General features: G+C 40.7%; 1 protein-coding gene across 21 annotated transcripts in view; it reads right to left on the bottom strand.

The window, feature by feature from the left end:
- Positions 1 to 132: 132 nt before the first annotated feature.
- Positions 133 to 17203, bottom strand: part of baz2ba (bromodomain adjacent to zinc finger domain, 2Ba) — a 69268-nt gene continuing 52197 nt past the window's right edge. For 4 of the 21 annotated variants that reach the window (XM_020637911.3, XM_020637923.3, XM_020637917.3 and 1 more), the window contains 25 exons: positions 16877 to 17099; positions 16258 to 16350; positions 15285 to 15346; positions 14933 to 14998; positions 14193 to 14258; positions 13859 to 13903; positions 13564 to 13596; positions 11599 to 11664; positions 11135 to 11275; positions 10412 to 10666; positions 9824 to 10047; positions 9305 to 9379; positions 8962 to 9193; positions 8815 to 8877; positions 8074 to 8218; positions 6908 to 7725; positions 6566 to 6812; positions 6163 to 6318; positions 5719 to 5879; positions 4962 to 5293; positions 4229 to 4364; positions 3973 to 4119; positions 3115 to 3440; positions 1777 to 1920; positions 133 to 1605 (listed from right to left, as the gene is read on the bottom strand). In XM_020637911.3, the coding sequence (XP_020493567.2) occupies positions 1449 to 1605; positions 1777 to 1920; positions 3115 to 3440; positions 3973 to 4119; positions 4229 to 4364; positions 4962 to 5293; positions 5719 to 5879; positions 6163 to 6318; positions 6566 to 6812; positions 6908 to 7725; positions 8074 to 8218; positions 8815 to 8877; positions 8962 to 9193; positions 9305 to 9379; positions 9824 to 10047; positions 10412 to 10666; positions 11135 to 11275; positions 11599 to 11664; positions 13564 to 13596; positions 13859 to 13903; positions 14193 to 14258; positions 14933 to 14998; positions 15285 to 15346; positions 16258 to 16350; positions 16877 to 17099 (4413 nt within the window). In that variant the 3' untranslated portion in view covers positions 133 to 1448. The remainder of the gene's footprint in view (positions 1606 to 1776; positions 1921 to 3114; positions 3441 to 3972; positions 4120 to 4228; positions 4365 to 4961; positions 5294 to 5718; positions 5880 to 6162; positions 6319 to 6565; positions 6813 to 6907; positions 7726 to 8073; positions 8219 to 8814; positions 8878 to 8961; positions 9194 to 9304; positions 9380 to 9823; positions 10048 to 10411; positions 10667 to 11134; positions 11276 to 11598; positions 11665 to 13563; positions 13597 to 13858; positions 13904 to 14192; positions 14259 to 14932; positions 14999 to 15284; positions 15347 to 16257; positions 16351 to 16876; positions 17100 to 17203) is intronic. The other 17 variants (XM_020637914.3, XM_020637918.3, XM_020637915.3 and 14 more) reach the window with 12 other exon arrangements.

Here is a 17203-nt window from a genome sequence, read left to right as displayed (position 1 = left end):
AAGGAAAACGTATCAGCTTCTATTTTAAAGACTTTAAATTGGGATAAATAAAAAAAGCTTCATTCACAGGTCAAGACATTTTTGAAAGTTTCTCTGTGGGATCAAATGGAAATAAAACAACTTTAAGGCGTCTACGTTGAAAAACATCCTTTTAATAGGTCCGTGCCACACACTAGTGAAAAATAAAGCTCCTACAAAAGAATGATACTTTTATTCCACAATATCTTAAATAAAGTAACTTCAAGTACTCTTGACTTGGGTACAAAAAAATCTAGCTGCCTCCATCAGGCCACAACACACAGCAAGGTTCAACACAGTGGTTACAAATGGCCTTAGGTCCTCTGTATTGTGGCAGATTACGAGGAAATGCAACATGGAAGCATAACCGAATGCTTGTTGTTCCTTTTTTTTCTTCTTCTTCTTCTTCTATGGTGAGGAATGATTTCTGTGTCACTGTCCAACTTTGGAGGCCTTGTTGGATTGAAATCATATTTAAAAAAAAAAAAAAACAACGTTGTCATAAGAATGAAAACTAAAACAATAACATCCCCTACATGCCCCTGTTGGAAGGGTAGGCACTACCAAGATTAAGGATACCACAGTGTTTGCAGAGGATATGTATATACTGTACAAACAATATTTATGATAATGTTTTCATCACGTTCACTAAAATAGAATGCTACAATCATTCTAAGGCATAAACAATATCTTAATATTCTTAAACAATTTTTACACATTGTTCCAAACAAGACATAATATTGACATTAATAAACAGTATATACACATGAATCACAATTGTCTGACTGTTCCTCTGCTGTTCCTGTAAATGAATGCAGTTTTACAGTTTGAACAAATGAATACAGTCCTCTGATGCCCCAAAGCACTGAACAGTGTAAACAGTTTTTTTTTCTTGGCTTTGTTTGATATTTGGGAGAAAAATTATAACACAAAGACACATTCCTTTTTTCTTTTTTTTTAAATTCAAAGCAGTTCAGCTGATTCTTCCTTTTCATAGAAAATGAAGTGGACCTTGATTCATAAATAATTATTACAAAATTAAATACATTCACTATAATACGATTAAATAACAAAAGACTTTTTACAAGTAGTGGAAAGTATTCTAGAGCAGACACATCAGTGATAGTTGAGGATTAATTCAGTGCAGTGTTCTGAGACAGGGAATGGTATTGCACTACGACACCCCATTTCTCTGGGACTCTTTGGGGCTTTTATCCCTGTTGTAATAAAATCCAGCGCACCTCCTGTAACGAGTTGTTTTTGTTTCAAGGTGACATCTCTCTGAATCACATTGCGGATTCCTTAGTTAGGATTTGTCTTCTTCCGTCTCTCAAAGCCAAATTGTCCATCAGAAAATAAAAACAAAGATAAAACCTGGTGCTCCGATAGGAAACGTTGAATGGGTTTTGTGGGGAGTATCTGAACAGACTTTAGTTTGTTTGTTTCAGAAGCTCAGTCCAGCGCTTCTCAAAGAACTTCCTCATGTTATGGCCAGCTCGACCAATGTCTGAATTGTCTTCATTGAATTTTTCACAGTTATCAAAGACCAGGTTGACATCAATGATGAAAGTCTCCAAGTTCTGATACCTGTAAGATAAACAAAAAGTCTTGAGGTGAGAAAGTGCAACTTGCATACAGCTAATACATCACAAACTTTCTTACTGAATAACACTTTTCTGACTTTAAATTCTGTGCAGAGGGTCCTGCAGGATTTCAGTAGAAAATGAAAGAGAATAAAAAGAATTGACGGGGACTCACTGGCTGCTCACAAGCTTCTCACGTATGGTGGAGAAGTCCATCGGTTTCTTGATGACCTTCTTGTACCCAGGGACTGATTTCAGGTTGACGGGTGTGAGAAAAGGCCATGCATCTTGATGCCGCTCCAGCTCAGCAAGGAGTACCCTGTACAACACACACACACACACACACACACACACACACACACACACACACACACACACACACACACACACACACACACACACACACACACACACAGTTAGAGCAAGAATTGGAGTAGTTAGGGATGAAGCCTTAGGTGTCACATTGAGAAGCTGTTTTTTCCTCTGTGAAATGTTTAATTTCTACCTTATTCAAACAGTTATCATTTATATTGTTGCATCAACAAATGATCATGAATATTGTATTAAAAAACAAGACACATTTTTTCAACCAACTCTAGTTTCTCCCCTGCTCGGTTGTGCATTTCAGCTCATTATTTAAGTCGTATAACCCCTGACTTTATAGCCGCAGCAAACATCTACTTTCAGCTGCCGACGATTGTACAAATATGTGATACCCTATGTAGTTGGTAGAGACCAACAGTGAAAGAAAGGAAAAATGTGATATATATTCTTCAGGGACGCACAATGTTTTATGTGTAAATAGATGCCTATTTGCTTATAAGCTTGCCTTATTGAAATCCTGAATATCCTACGTCAATAATTACTTAATGTCACACTATGGGGATTTAGCCAAAGGGCCACTGATAAAAGCCCTTGAATTTACTGGTTAACTGGGGGTCAGCCGTGTTGTTCCCAGAAAACATTTCAAGTGGTGCACAGTTAGTGATTGGTTTTCCATCACCCAGCTTTTGTTGATTCACAAAGGAGGTTAGTTGGTCTAGGCACAAAAGACTTGCTCTTCAACTCACTTATGGTTGATGTGGCAGAGTGTCTCTTTTATCTTTCTGCTAAGGTTCAGTGTAAACAGTTACAAAGGTATAAAAACACATCTTCAATGAATCACTCATCGCCAAGGGCGCAGCGAAAGAGGAAAAATCGGAGAGCTAATCCAAGATTTTTTAGCCTGAAATATAACTGCATATGATTAAGTGTGTTTTTAAGGGCTAAGACCAACAAACACCACAGAAAAATAGACTAGGCTTGAAGTGAACTTTATGCTGAAATTTTCTTTTTTTTAATTAGCGGTAAATAACGTTTGATTTATGTAGAAAAGGAAAGATTTTAATCTTGTTTATTGGTAAAGTGAAGATGTCTTACAGTAAATCTCAGCTACTGTACATCTGTCTAGAAGAATGTCATTTTAAATGAAGAATTCAAAGTCAAACAAGTATGAGCAAGCAGAGACACATACCTGCATAATCCCAGGTCCCTGTTGTTGTCTCTCGCTGTCTTGGCTCGCTTCACACACACAGGGCTCTCCTGATTGGCTGGTGGCTGAGCAGGTGAGCTCTCCTCTGTTTTCCTCTTCCTGCTGGTGTCTTTTGCTCCTTTCTTGGGCGTGCTGCTGACGCTGGCCGGGTCGTCCTCTGACACTTCCCCGTTTCCTGCCTGCTTTCCATTCTTCTTTGCCTCTCCACCTTTCTTACCTCCTCCCCCTCCTCCGCCTCCCCCTCCTCCTCCACTGGATGCTACTTGTTTGCTTTGAGGTTTTTTGTTTTTGGGAGACGGACCACTTGCCTGCACAACGTAAACAAAATATTAATCATTCTAATATTTGTCATTTAGGGACCAATGATACATAGTTTCTCCTCTGGCCAAGTCTACATGAGGCTTTTGGAAAAGTGTAAAATACATCTTTTTTTCATAGCTTCTTCAGATTGTTCTTTGTATGACTGTAAATAAAGAAATAAGCTTTATTGCAACTTGATGGTGGAAAATCAAAATTTATGCTGCAGACATTAAATGTTAAGAGGCAATGTGATAATAACTTATTGGGAAATGTATAGTCCTTGCAGTTGTTGAGAATATAATGAGCATCAGGTTATCTTGTGGCCTGTTATTTAAGGCACGTAACAAATACTGTGATAGTGTGTCCCCACTTTGAAGGCTGGGAAACCTTTGTTCTACAACATTTTTTCTCTATCAACCTAAAAATATAAAAAATATAAAATGTAAAAATATATAATTAATTTGTACTACTGCAAAATATTTCCCTCTAAGAGTGAGTCACTGCAGACATATGGCCCTGCATTTAAAAGTCCTATCATACCTTGGATATACAGGCCGGGCAGTACCAGTCTCCCTCTGGGATACAAGTGATCTTGGGTTTGTGGCAGTAAGTGTGGCAGCCTTTGTCACAGCCGTCACAGAGCAGGAGGAGGTCCTCGTTATCCCCCTTCCTGCACATCTGACAATACTGAAAAAAACATCCAACTATTTAAAACATGCACTTGCCTTCTGAATAAAGTTTGTTTTTAGTTAGTGGTATGGAAACCAGCTGTGGTGTTATTTTATCTGCTGCTCACCACTTTCATGATGGACCTCTCCCAGGCGATTGACTTCTGCAGTTGCTGGATGCACATGGCCAACTGGGCAGCACTGCGCACTTCACTCAGAGCCTTCCTCCACACCTTCATACCATGGGCCACCTCCTCCTCACCACTGGGAGAAGATGATAAGGAAAGATGAGAGACAAAAATACACACATATGCATGTATAAATGGGCCCATTTAAAAATACACAAAGCAGTAAACTGTATCAGTTGAACCAGCCGCCAACAAGACAGCAGACCATAGAGAGCCCCAGCTGTGCAGAAAGAGGCATGAGGAGTTTGGGGGTGTAGGGCGCTGGGGAGAGGTACACACTGATTTTGTTATGTTGAGGGGGTGATCATGCAGAAGGAGTGAAGGAGTAAACCTGTGTAAGTGTATGCTGTATAGAGGGAGCCATGAGTATGCCCAAAACCAAGGTCACAGATGCAAAACACCATGCAGATGACTGCAGAGAACATAAACATAAAGTAAACACTGCCTAAACAGGAAATAAAGCTGAGTGGACTCACAACCCACCCCACCCAAAAACTGCACAAGACCAAAGAAACAAACAAGAATGCAACAAGCCACCACGTCTGCTGCTGTGAACACAGCAAAGTGGATCCCACCTCACTTGTTGAGTAGTATGGGAAACAAAAGCACACAGAAGAGAGAGGAAATGCTCTTAGTGGGAGAGGGGGGAGCTTTGGTTGGAGAAATGACCTACCCTTCCCTGTCAGCACTAGTGGATGGGGCGGGGGCAGGGACAGTGACCGTACCCACATTATCCAGCCTGATCTGAATGGTGGTACCTAAGGGACTCCTCAGGTACCTTCTCTCGATGTTGCGCTCCAAATCGGTCAGACGTGTCACTGCTATGTCCAACGGGTTGTCCGGGTGACGCATCACCCCGCCCTTCTCCCCCCGCTCCTCAGGATGCTCCTTGGAGTCTTTGTCCCCCGTGTTCGCTGAGGCCGGCGTTGATTTGGTGGGGGGCTTGTGCTCGAAGTAAACCAGGTCCTCCCGCTCGGACTGAGGGTCCGGAAATGTCCAGCCCTGCTAGAGAAAATCAGCTGTTCAGTATCATGGCATCAAACCACTCGACATGCTGAAAGTTCAGATAAAACGGCTAGCGAACAAGTATTTGTCTCTTCATATTTGCACTCCTTTTCAAGGAGGAAGTTAGGGGGGGACTTGTTGCATATATTTTTTGGACTATAAAGTAGTCAATGGCTCTGAATTTAAGACCATAAAAAGAACAAAAAAAACAATGGTGTCCAATAAAATCTGGAATGTGGGACAAGTCATTATCTTTTCAAATTTCAAGGACATAAAAACGTTGAAAAAACAACTTTATGTTGTTGTTGGCCCAGATACTGGCATAATGAGGACAATCAATGTAGTAAATATCTAGTATGCAATACTTTCACTTCCTTACAAAGTGTGTAGTTGGGAATTGGTGCATTCTTGTTTAAGTGTATTACCTTGACTTGTAGGCTGGCTGCAGTGACTTTTCTCTCCAGTTCCTCGACCTGCTGCAGCACAGCAATGTCCATCTCCATCGCCTGCTCCTCAACACACCATCCCCGAACTGACTCCACACTGACCTGACTCTCCTCCAGCTCACACAGCTCAATCATGGCCGCTAGATAGAGAACAAAACGAATATCCGTCAGAAATGAATGCCCTGTAATACATTGAATTAGGAGGGTGAAAAACATGGACAAAAATATATGTGAAAGATAATCATGAAAAAAAGTGTTTGCAGTTAGTTCAGGTCATCATGAGGACAAGTTTGAGTAAAATCCAACAATCGTTAACAGTCTCTTTATAAATAATCTACTTACTACATGCTCCAAGTCTAGTTCCTGAATCTTGAATGAAGCTATGTAGAGGGGTTATTCCCTCTGAAGTGTTTAGACACTTACCGTCTCTGTGTTTGGTGCAGACCTGGGGAATGATCTCCATGTATTTCTGAATCTGCCTCTGGAGGCCCTTCTCTCTGATGCCTCGGCTGTGGAGAGCGATCACTAAAGCCCTCAGCTCCCCAACGTCGGAAACCCTCCACCACCCTGTCAGCATCTCTGAGTCAATGAACACAAACATGCATGTAAGCTAGGAGACATTGAACATACATCATTGTAAAATGACATTTCATTTAGCTAATTTATACCCAAGTGAAACTGCGAACAGCAGAGCAGAACATTGCCTAATCCAATTATATAAGATTATTCAGGCAAAATAAATATTTTCAGGCAGGTGAATAAATAAATAACGGATGTTGTTTATGGCCTCTTTCCTTATTTCTCTCTCCCTCTTTTTGTCACTCACCATCTGGAACAGGTCTAGGTGTTAGGTGGTCCAGGGATTTGGGCATCTCCAGGGCAGGAGAGGGCATAGATGGAGTTTTGTCAATAAGAGGTAAAGGTGATTCACTTTTACTGGAGCCACTTGCTGCCGTGTTGCCCTCCAAAGAGTGACCTGGCATGGGGCTGCTGCACAGTGGCAAGCTAGGACTTAACATGCCACTGGACCAGCTACCAAAAGAAACTCCCAATAATGAGCCACCTGACTTCACCTGGGGAGAAAATGGGAAAAACAAAAGTGTGATGAGGGTAAGAAAAATAATTGTACAGAAAAAAAAAAAACATCTGTATTTGGACCCTGCCTCACCTGTAGGGCTGATAAAGGGTAGTTGAGAAGGCCAACCGGGTGGTGCGGGCTGGCTGAGGCAGAGGCAGCAGATGGGGTGAGGGGCAGAGCAGGGGAGGGAGGTGGGGATTTGGGATTGGCTGGGGTGGAGGACGCTTGGGGAGACACACGGGCTGCTCCTGGAGGAGTCGTGCTGAGGGAGGCGAGGTCACAGGGGTTTCGAGGGAGCAGGCTGAACCAGTGACCACTCCTCTCAGTCAGCACTCGTAGCAGCTGGTCATTTGCTTGAAATGAAATGTGTGGAGATGGAGCAGGGGACGAGGTTGGAGGAGTGTTCCCTGGGCTTTCAGGAGGGGCTGACAGGCATTGGACTGATAGTGAAGTTGAGGTCGGGTGAGGGACGTTTGTAGAGTCATTAGTGGTTGCCAAGGAGGGGGTTGTTGCTACTGCAGGCTGAGAGGTATTGTGAGTGGGGGAGGATGGTGTTGTGGTGGTGGTGGCAACAGGAGTGCCCACGGGGCTGCCGTTAAGTGTCACATGGGGACTCTCCTTGTCTTCTGCCTTCACAGTTTCTTTGCCAATGTCTTTGTTGGCATCCTGGAATGTGCACAGTTTAGAAACACTGCCTGGTTGCTGGTAGAATAGAGTCGGGGAGTTTTTCTTCCCATCATGTTCCTTTTCTTCCTCCTGTTGCTCCAAGCTTTGTGTTCGAGTGCTCTGCCCATCTAGGTTGCTGGATTTGTCCTTCTGCAACTCGATCTCCTGAGGTTCCTCTTTGACCTTGACCTCCTCTGCTGCTCTCCTCCTCCTGTGTCGCTCCTCCTCCAGCTCCTCTGGAGCTGCAGGGATATTAGACGGTTAATGTAGTTGAAACTCAATTGTGTGGTTCATATTCCAGCTGTGTACTTTGATAAGTGACGTTGTAACAGACTTTTATAGTTCTGAGATGTAATCTCAAATCGTTCCTAAAATAATTAAGATAAAGACGAACATCGTCAGCACACTTTACACTTTCAAGAACAACGGTAATATTTCCTTCCTTTTGCTGCCAAAACAATTCTATTACCATGATGTGTATCTGCCAAACATTTTTTTAATGAAAATAAAATGTTCAATTCTATCAGACAAGCAAGTTGAAGCACTTTTAAATATAAATACATATACATTCTGTGGTGCACCGTATCTACCTTCTCCACTCTCCATGGCTTCGATGAAGACCCCTCCACAGTGGGGAAGCACCCAGTACCGGCGGCGGTAGCGGTCTTGACCATACATCATGGAGCGTAGTGAATGTGAAATCTCAAACAGCTTTTTTCTGGTCTGATGATGTTGCTGAAATGATGCAAAACATACTCTATGATTCTATGCATTATTCTTTATCTATGAAAAACAAATGACACTCATACAACGTAAAGTCCTTTTGTAATCACCATGATAAATTAAGCATTACATGCTATGCTAATGAGGTAATTTATTAAGTTAATGAATGCATTCATTAACTAATAGCCCCTTATCAGTGCACATGCCCATAAAATGTGCCAAACATATGATTGTTTTTAATAAACACTGTATAAATAAATAAAATATACACTGCATTTAAGGTTTTCAGCGTTAAAACTAGTCTTTTATCTAGAGTGTGGGAAGTTTGTCTAATACTGTATGACATTAAATTTAAATAAAATAAAAATATCATTATGAGAAGATACAAGCAAGTCCTGCACAACAAAACAAGCAGCAATGCTTCATGTTTCTACAGACTGCATATCTCTTTAAAGATGCTTCCCTGAATACTTTTACTATCTGTGTCTGTCCTGTTTTAATCACACATCATTAGTGTAAACCAAACATCCATTCATAAAACCTTATAAACTAATTTAAACACATAAAAACGTTGTTACATAACTTGTACTTTTTACAGAAGAACACACCTTGGCTAACTTCTCAATCTGCTTCTCCAGCTCCTCGAGACTAGTGGCTTGGTCAACTTCATCCTTTTGACAAAACAAAAGAGATAAAGTCAATGTATGTGAGGGGACTGTTTGTTTTCATCAAGGGTTCATCGATAAAAAAATTACCTCATCATATGTCTCCACTTTTTTGACCTTCTTTATTTCTTCCTCCTCCTCCTCATCCTCTTCCTCAGCCTGGTCATCACTGTCGTCGTCTTCGTCCTCATCATCGTCACTGTCTCCGCCCGCTTTTCTCTTGCGTTTGGTGGCAGAGGATGGAGTGCTAACAGACTGGTTCTCTTCCACACCCATACTGGCCTCCCTCCTCCCGGTGCGTTTAGCATGAATGGTCCTCAGCCTGCATAAATACACACACACACACACACACACACACATACAAACAGGTTAAGCATGATGGTGTGAACAGGGAATTAAAGAAGTGTTTATATAACAGTTAAATCAAACTTACTTCTTCAGTTTTCCTTCCATGATGATCTTGTCCTTCCTCATGTTTGCCATCTGATCCAGGCTCTTGTCGATCTCACTGCAGGAGGAAACACAATCCTGTAAGTTATGATTTTGCTCATGTCCATCTATGATTTGGTGTTTTTGGACAGTGATGGCATACACTTAGTTAAATTAAAAGCTAATACTGGTTAGAAACTATATACAGCAAAAGTTAAAAGTTGAATTAACTAGTATCCCAAAGCACAAATGAATACTATATAATTATTATTACAATTAAAAAGACTGCACTGAAAATTACTGCTCCATACTGTAGCTATATTAAGTAATTTTACTGCATCAAGAAAATACAAAATTATTCACACAGTTAATGAATATATTTTCTCACTGTGTGGTCGGTGAATAGAGTGTTAATAATAATTTTGTGTTTTGGATTTTGTGATTTCAGAGGTAGAGGACGTAGACCACTCCATAATCTCCATATGAAATGCCACAGTCCATATGAAGTTGCTGTATCTCTCACCTGATGACCGTTCTGCTGCAGGCCAGCTCGTTAGCTAGGAAACCCAGGATGGAGGCCTTCTGGGAAGGTTTATGGGCCTGGAAAGCCTTGGTCTTCAGACTGAGGGCTAGAGGGGCTAGCTCTGTGTTGGCACAATGGGCTCCCATATACATCTGTAGCACCTCAGACACGTTATCCCTGTTGATGCCAACGTTTGTCAGGTGGTCCCCAAGCATTGTTTTTGTCTGATTGGGAGAGAGAAGGATGAAGTTGGTGAACATTTTCTTCAGAAAAACAAGTAATTTGAGGTCTTGCTATTTGTGTTTATTTTTCACCCCCGTTGGTTTTAGCTGGGAGCAATGTAAAATGCATGTGTATTTATTCAAAGACAAGGTAACACTCAGTAACAATAAAACCAATAAAACCAAAATGAAAAATAAATGATGTGGAGATATGATTTGTATTCAGAATGAGCTTAAATAAAAGTAACATGCAAACTAAAGTAAAAGTATAAAAAAGTATTCATTCTTCTTTAAGAAGTAAGCTGTTCCACTGACTTAAAAGTATTATAAATACATTGTATTATTAATGAACTTTGGCAAAGTGCACCTTTTGTCCAGGAGGCAAACCAGGATCACAAACTGCCAGAGAAAGCAGTTTGACCAGAAGGTCTTGGACCTGACCCATACTGTCCCCCACATTGAGCAAGCCCTCCTGTAGCATGCCCAGAGTGGGCACATCTGCATTCAAATCGAGCCCCAAAACCTTCCCAAAGCCTCGCATGAACTGCATCAGCATCAGGCAGTCTGACACGGCCCGGCCGGGGAGGATGAGACCAGGAATCCGAGAGAACTCTGGAAGAGGCTGTAAAAAGAGAAAAGTTAGTTCTATTAGCTGTTGTTGTTGATTTAGCATACGTTACTGTAAGAGAATCATGTTAAGTTCAAATTAGGCTACAGAAAATTATGATTAAAGGGACTGTAAAGCTCTCATTATATTTCACATCTGTTGCCTGTTAGTAAGATGGTGTTTTGCAATTCATAGTAATAAAAGCTCATTTTCTACATCATGCATTACACACATTAAGCCACTTGGGGGCACACTTTTCCACTTTTAAATGGCCTCTCCACCATAAGCTCGCATAATGAGCACTGACCCATGAGAAAATATCAAACTATGTAATTTTAATCATTTTTATTTGGAGATTACAGTTTTTTTTGTGCTAGTACCACAATGCTGCCCTGAATTCACACATAAAGCAACATTCAAATATAAAAAAAAATGCTAATCTACATTCACAGCACTGACCAGATGAGTTGCTATCTTAACTACCTTATGATCAGACAGACACATGTCTTCATTTGGCTTCTTCAGCTCCCTCGCTATCTCCAGCTCCAGCCTCCGTTGCTCCAGTTTACGCTCTTTGTTCAGGCGCTTCTCATCCCTTTTCTCCTGCCTCAAGCGCTCACGCTCCTGGAGAGTTCCAAAATTCAAGGGAGCATTAGGGAAGCAAAGTGTATGTGGGCATTTCTATATGTTTGTGTGAAAACAGTGGAGAGGGTTTCTTTGGGTTTGCTGAGCGGTATTAGAATTCAGCCTAATGCTGCTGTGCATTCAAAGGAAAAGTGCTTGAGGGCCAGAATCTTTTGACTTGGTAAGTGTGTAGAAAAAAAAAATGAATGGAGGGAAAGAGTGCACAAAAAGGAGAAAAGCAGGGTTTTATCCAAGAAATAATGACTTTTCATGAAGTGGACTGTGTGTGTACTTCGGCATGTATTTGTGTGCATATAGTCTACCTCTGCCTTCTTGCGAGCCTCAACAGCCTTCATCAGCATTACATGTTGTCTCCTCCTCTCCCTCTCCTAGAGTGGCAAAAAAAAAAAACAGAAGCACATTAACAAGCACATGACGAACACACAGCACTCAAGGTCGACTAAATTTAGTATTTATTAATGTAGAATTGTGATGCATTAAATTCAAGAGGCACCATACTTGAACAAACACACAAGGATGCTTCACATGTATACACTTTCACATGTATGGTGGAAGCATAAGTGAAGAGTACAGTAGTACGATGACAACCAAAAAGCAACACATAGATGCGATATAAAGTAGATGTGATGACAGGCTCAAAAAAGAGAAGCAGCTTGAATCGGTGACGGCGCCTCTAAACTAGAGCTGACACAACAAAAGCAACAAAATGCTGGTTGCCAAAAGTCGTCTGATATGCCACATTGTCATACTTTAAAAATAATAAATTTGACTATTGCATGAGTCAATTCTAATGTGTATTTGACACATCGCTCACATAATATTTAGTGAGGGGACAACAAATACAAATGGATGGTTAAGGATAGCTACAAACAGAGCAGTTTCACTTCAGTGGCTTTGGCAGCTTAGGTATTAGCACAGTATGTGACTGCTGAGGATGAGACATCTATGTTGTTCTTTGGTGCATGATACACAGTCTACTGCAAAAGGGCACAGGAATCACTGCTGACTGACTATCATTTCATTTGATCTCTTTAGGTTTCCTGTTCCACTGTATCAGCCTGTCATTGCCTCTGTGATCCAACAGAAACACACAATTGCCACTATTTGGGCCTGCCAAGGATATTTCCAACAAAACATGGTCTGTTTGTGAGGATTGTTCTGTCAGTGTGATAAACAAAACAGGCTACATGCCAAGCACTCTGCTGCAATTTCCCCATGTTCTTATTGGTTTGATTTATCTGCAAATGGAGAACTTCAAAGGGAACCAGCTCAAAAGGGACATAAAACCTGTGGCAATCAGCTTTTTCTAGATTTTTAATTCATTGAATATGTTGAGGGATATTGTGATACAAAAAACTGCAGTAAATCAAAACTCATACAGCTGTATGTTAAAATAGTAAGTGCCAGGATTGTTTCATGTTATCTCATTTTGCCCCACTTTTAGGAAAGGTACAAGGGGTTGAGGCAACAATTGGCTCACTGTGAGTTTGAAACAGATAGGCAGACCTGTAGATTCAGCTGCGACTGTGTATGAGTGAGAAGGGCTTCAAGCAAGGCAGCCAGGCCAAAATAAAATGCTACGCAGAACCGTATTTTTCCCCATGGTGGAATTTGTTGTATTGTTTCGTAGTCTTTTTGTAGGTTTATTTTGAAGCAAAGGCTGCGTTTAACCCTCATCAAAGTGTATTTATCTGGAAATATCTCCACCATAGAGACAAAAAGATTCTTAGTAGCTGTTTTCATTCTTTGTGCAGAGTACAGGAACAGTGAATGACAGAGAGGCTGGGATGGGGCAGGTTGAAGTCCAGCACTCTGTGGACTGCAGAACAGATGCACGGACGAACAGACACAAGCTCAATGTCTGGGCCGAAAAAGATCGTCAAGCACTCATGGGTAACACAAGCTACTCCAATACAACAGTTAGACAATGTATGTGATGGATGGAAACTCCTCGAGTGCACTTTCAGACAGTGAGTGTGGATTGGCTAGCGGTCTTTGCAATGCATTCTGAGTAGAAGAGGGGGGAGGGACGGGGGAGGGGGGACAGAAGCTGCCTGGCCACCGTGACAGGGTCAGTTGTCCCTCAGGACGAGCAGATGGAGGCAGCATACTGACTCTTTTTTTCTCTCTTTTGTTGGTTTTGCTGGAAAGCCATGCAGAAGAATGTAGTATGACAGCAGCCAGTGCTACACTTAATGCATTGCTATGACAACCATAACACAACCAGTTACACGATGCAGGTGTTAGATGTACAAAAATAAACATACCCATACCATATCTAGTCTATGCCTCTCCAACTCCTGGCAGAGAGAGTTGGCAAAACATTATGAAACAGAAGTAATATCCAATACCAAAAATCATGGTGTATAATTAAGAAATACACTTAAGACTATCAATAAATAGACGTTTGGTAATTAACCTCATTTACTCACACTCACACATTCCTGTATTTAAAGGCATATAGATGCACACATACACTCACACACACACACTTTCAAATTGCTATTCAAAGTGAAGTTTGAGGTAAACGGTCTTATTAAGCAAGTCGTAGTGAATCCTTACCTGGTGTTTGAGAATCTCCGCCTGCTGTCTCCTCAACTCTTTCTCCTCAAAGGAAAGAAAAAGAAGATGGGGGGGAAAAATCAATATATGCTTCCATTGTGCTGATATCATAAAAAACCATTGCAGAATGATGGAATTTCAGCTCCTTTCAAAGGCCTGCTCTAATTTTATTGCCAGCTACTTTATAAGTGGAAAAAGCCCTACATCATGGTGCACATGAAATAATCTAATTCACGTCAATGTGATAAAAAATAATCCCTGAGACACAGTAAGGTTACACTTACAGTCATTTTACATCAGCTTTAAGGGTTTTATTAAAAACATGTAAACCTACCTTTATCCGTTTTTCTGCCTCCAATATTTTGATATTGGCCGCTTCTTGCTTCTTTTTGCGTTTGGCCTATGAATAAAGATGAAGGTCAAGAGTCACCGAGACAGACACACATCAATCAGTCTTGGATGAGGGCTTTGCTGCTCTTTAACTGATTGTTTGCAGTTTTCTGGTTTGAGCAAAGATTTGATGCTTCTGAATGCCAGTGAAATTTGTAAAACACAGCCAATGAATAATGTATCTCTTTAACACCTAATTGTGAATATGTTGAAGCCTCCCGTTAAGAGTGGCTTGTCAACCGTGTCAACTCAAAATTGATTTAGTCCTGCTAAAACACTTTGAAGCTCCTGCAGCATAATTGTGTGTGCCTGCGTGTGTGTGTGTTCATGCATCTTTGCACATGTGTTTGTGTGTGCGGAAAACAGTACCTTTTTTTTTTTTTTTCTCGACCCACTTATGCTAAACTGTTACTGTTGTCTGATGGAAAAAAAAGACTTTTCTGTCCAATTTAAATAAGGTCTGAAGAGGCAGCAACAGCCATTTTAATATTCAACAGCCGTCAACCAAGACCAATTTAGCATTAGTTCCATGTGGAATTATGCCTAAGAAGACGCAACTCCCTCCAATGCATGCTGCTGTTCAGTAATGAGCTTTAGGAAGATTAAAACACTATAGACTGAGGGGCAAAAACTATCCAGGAATGTTCTGCTTAATCAGAGGTGCTGTTGGATCAGATTCTGTACCTCCAAAATTTGCTGCGCCCTGAGTTCTTTCTCCATCCGAATTTGCTGAATACGCTTGATCTTTTCCTGTAAAAAAAAAAAAAAAACGCCATCTCTTAATATTTGAGACACTGGAAAACATCTCCTAAATAATCTCACTTTCTGAGCACTCTATTCCACTTACGTTGGGCAAAAGACACAGCAATAAGTAGAGTACTAGGCGTAATGATGGTAATTGAAAAAGGAAGTTTTAAAGCATCACAAAATAACTATTCAGCATTTCTTGCAGTGGCTTTTTGTGTAAGAACACTTAGGTAGATAAGTAGATAAGGAGAGGGAAAGATTTGTGGGCACATGTGTAAGGCAGACCCACCTGCTGCTTGAGAATCTTGATATGCTCTTTCTGTTTCCTCCTTTCCTCTGCTGCCATGATAGCTGAAAAAGAATAGTCAGTTTTAGATTAATTTCTATGAAAATGACCTACGAAGTTGGGCAGAAATTTAAAGTTCTTAAAGGCGTTATTGATTAAGGAGGTTAAACTGAGATCAAGTGTATTAAACACAAGGACGCAAGACATTGTAGATCACCTCACCTTTGTCTGTCACGCAAAACGAAAATAAAACACACAAATACAGTCTTTTAAAGCTACTACGAGGAACTTTTGTTTTCTGGTGATTTTGGCGCCCCCTGTGGACAAGGTGGTACGTCTTATCTTGTCTGTGATTTTGTGCTCTACATGCGTAATAACTATTTGCCAAAAAAAAAAACATTAGATCATTTAGTATTCAAAATCTCACATAAATGTTTACTATACAAATTTCAAATAAAGCCACTTATATCACTAATTCTTACCCGATGGCCTTGATAAAAGAGATCAAGAGTAACTGTATAGAAATAATCTAACTTAATAGCCATACAACTTCATTTCAGCATCTTTAATGACCTGTAATGTTTAATCACCTTTAAAAACAAATGTGCTTAGTAGAACCAGAACACAGTGAAACAAAGCAAACAGAGATCTTCCAGATTGGAATTTGTAGCTTTGAAATTGTGTATAGGAATAAGAAGTGCATAAACTAAATGTTTGGAGGCAGTAGTCTGGTAGCAATAAAGATAAGAGCAGAAAGAAGATTAAAGCTAAGTGATGAAAATAAATATGAGCCTTCATTCAAACAAATAATGTAGAAGGAGCATTAGTGTCCAAAGAGGCTTCTGGCCCTGCTGGTTTTTATACTTTCATGCTGGTTTGAAGTGACCATCAGACCAACAGCAAAGAACACCACTAACATCCTTACAGCCCAGTGCTCTTGTTAACAACACACAAACATAGGAAAAATGGAGTTTACCTTGCTGTTTCCGTGCTTCTTTGGCTGCACGCGCCAGTGCCTGCTTTTCCAGTTTTCTCATCAGTTTCATCTGGGCGGCCTGTCGGGCTATCTCTGCAGGAAGAGAGGTTTTGTAAGCGAGGAATTTCAGGAGAACCTCAATGCTTCTATGGCCTGTCTTGGCAAATCTGACTGAGTAAAAAATATTTTTCTTTTTGAAAGAGTCAGAACTAAATCAAAGACGGATACTTAAAAAAAAAAAGAATCCATAAAGGAAAAAATTGAATGTATGCAGTTTGTTTATAAAGATTTTGAAATACAAACAAATACCTTTTTGCAATATTTTTCAAAGGGTAGAACTGAATACTAGGTGGTACTGCTTTATGGTAAAACAGCATTTGTTATATTTTTAAGAAAGACACACATAAGCCAAATAGAATTCTAAAATGATGTTATAACAATGCTGATTCAAATAGAAAAGTATCAGTATTACTTTGCACGAGGTAGGTGGATCTAACAAACAAGTATTAAAAAAAAAGTAACTCCTTTCCATGGCCTCTTCTGCCTCCATAATGGCTGCTTGATTAATGGCACAAACACTTCTGACAAACATATTTCAGGGCTCATTTCCTCTGCTCACCTTGAGCCTCTAGCTTGCGCAGAAGTTTGACCTCACTGGGACTGGGGCCCTCTGGTACCAGCGGATCGCCTACATTAGGGGGCCGTCCCTTCCTCCGTCGGTTACCTTTGCCACCCTCGCCTGCTGACTGACGATCGGAGTTAGGGGGACGACCCCTTCGACCTTCCATGGCCAAAATATGAGGAATAACATCCTCTTCCTTCAACAGGCTCCACTGTAACCCCTTTAAGTGAGAAAAAGGATGGAGGGAAACGGAAAGATTGGGAAGGGTGGCAAAAGATAAAACTGTGATTGACATGTAACATTTGCTGTAACAGAGAATAATTT

This window comes from Labrus bergylta, chromosome 3 (genome assembly GCF_963930695.1).
Source record: "Labrus bergylta chromosome 3, fLabBer1.1, whole genome shotgun sequence".
Lineage (NCBI taxonomy): Eukaryota > Metazoa > Chordata > Actinopteri > Labriformes > Labridae > Labrus > Labrus bergylta.
The sequence above is the reverse complement of the archived record's forward strand: the minus strand, read 5'-3'. Positions and strand labels throughout refer to the sequence as shown.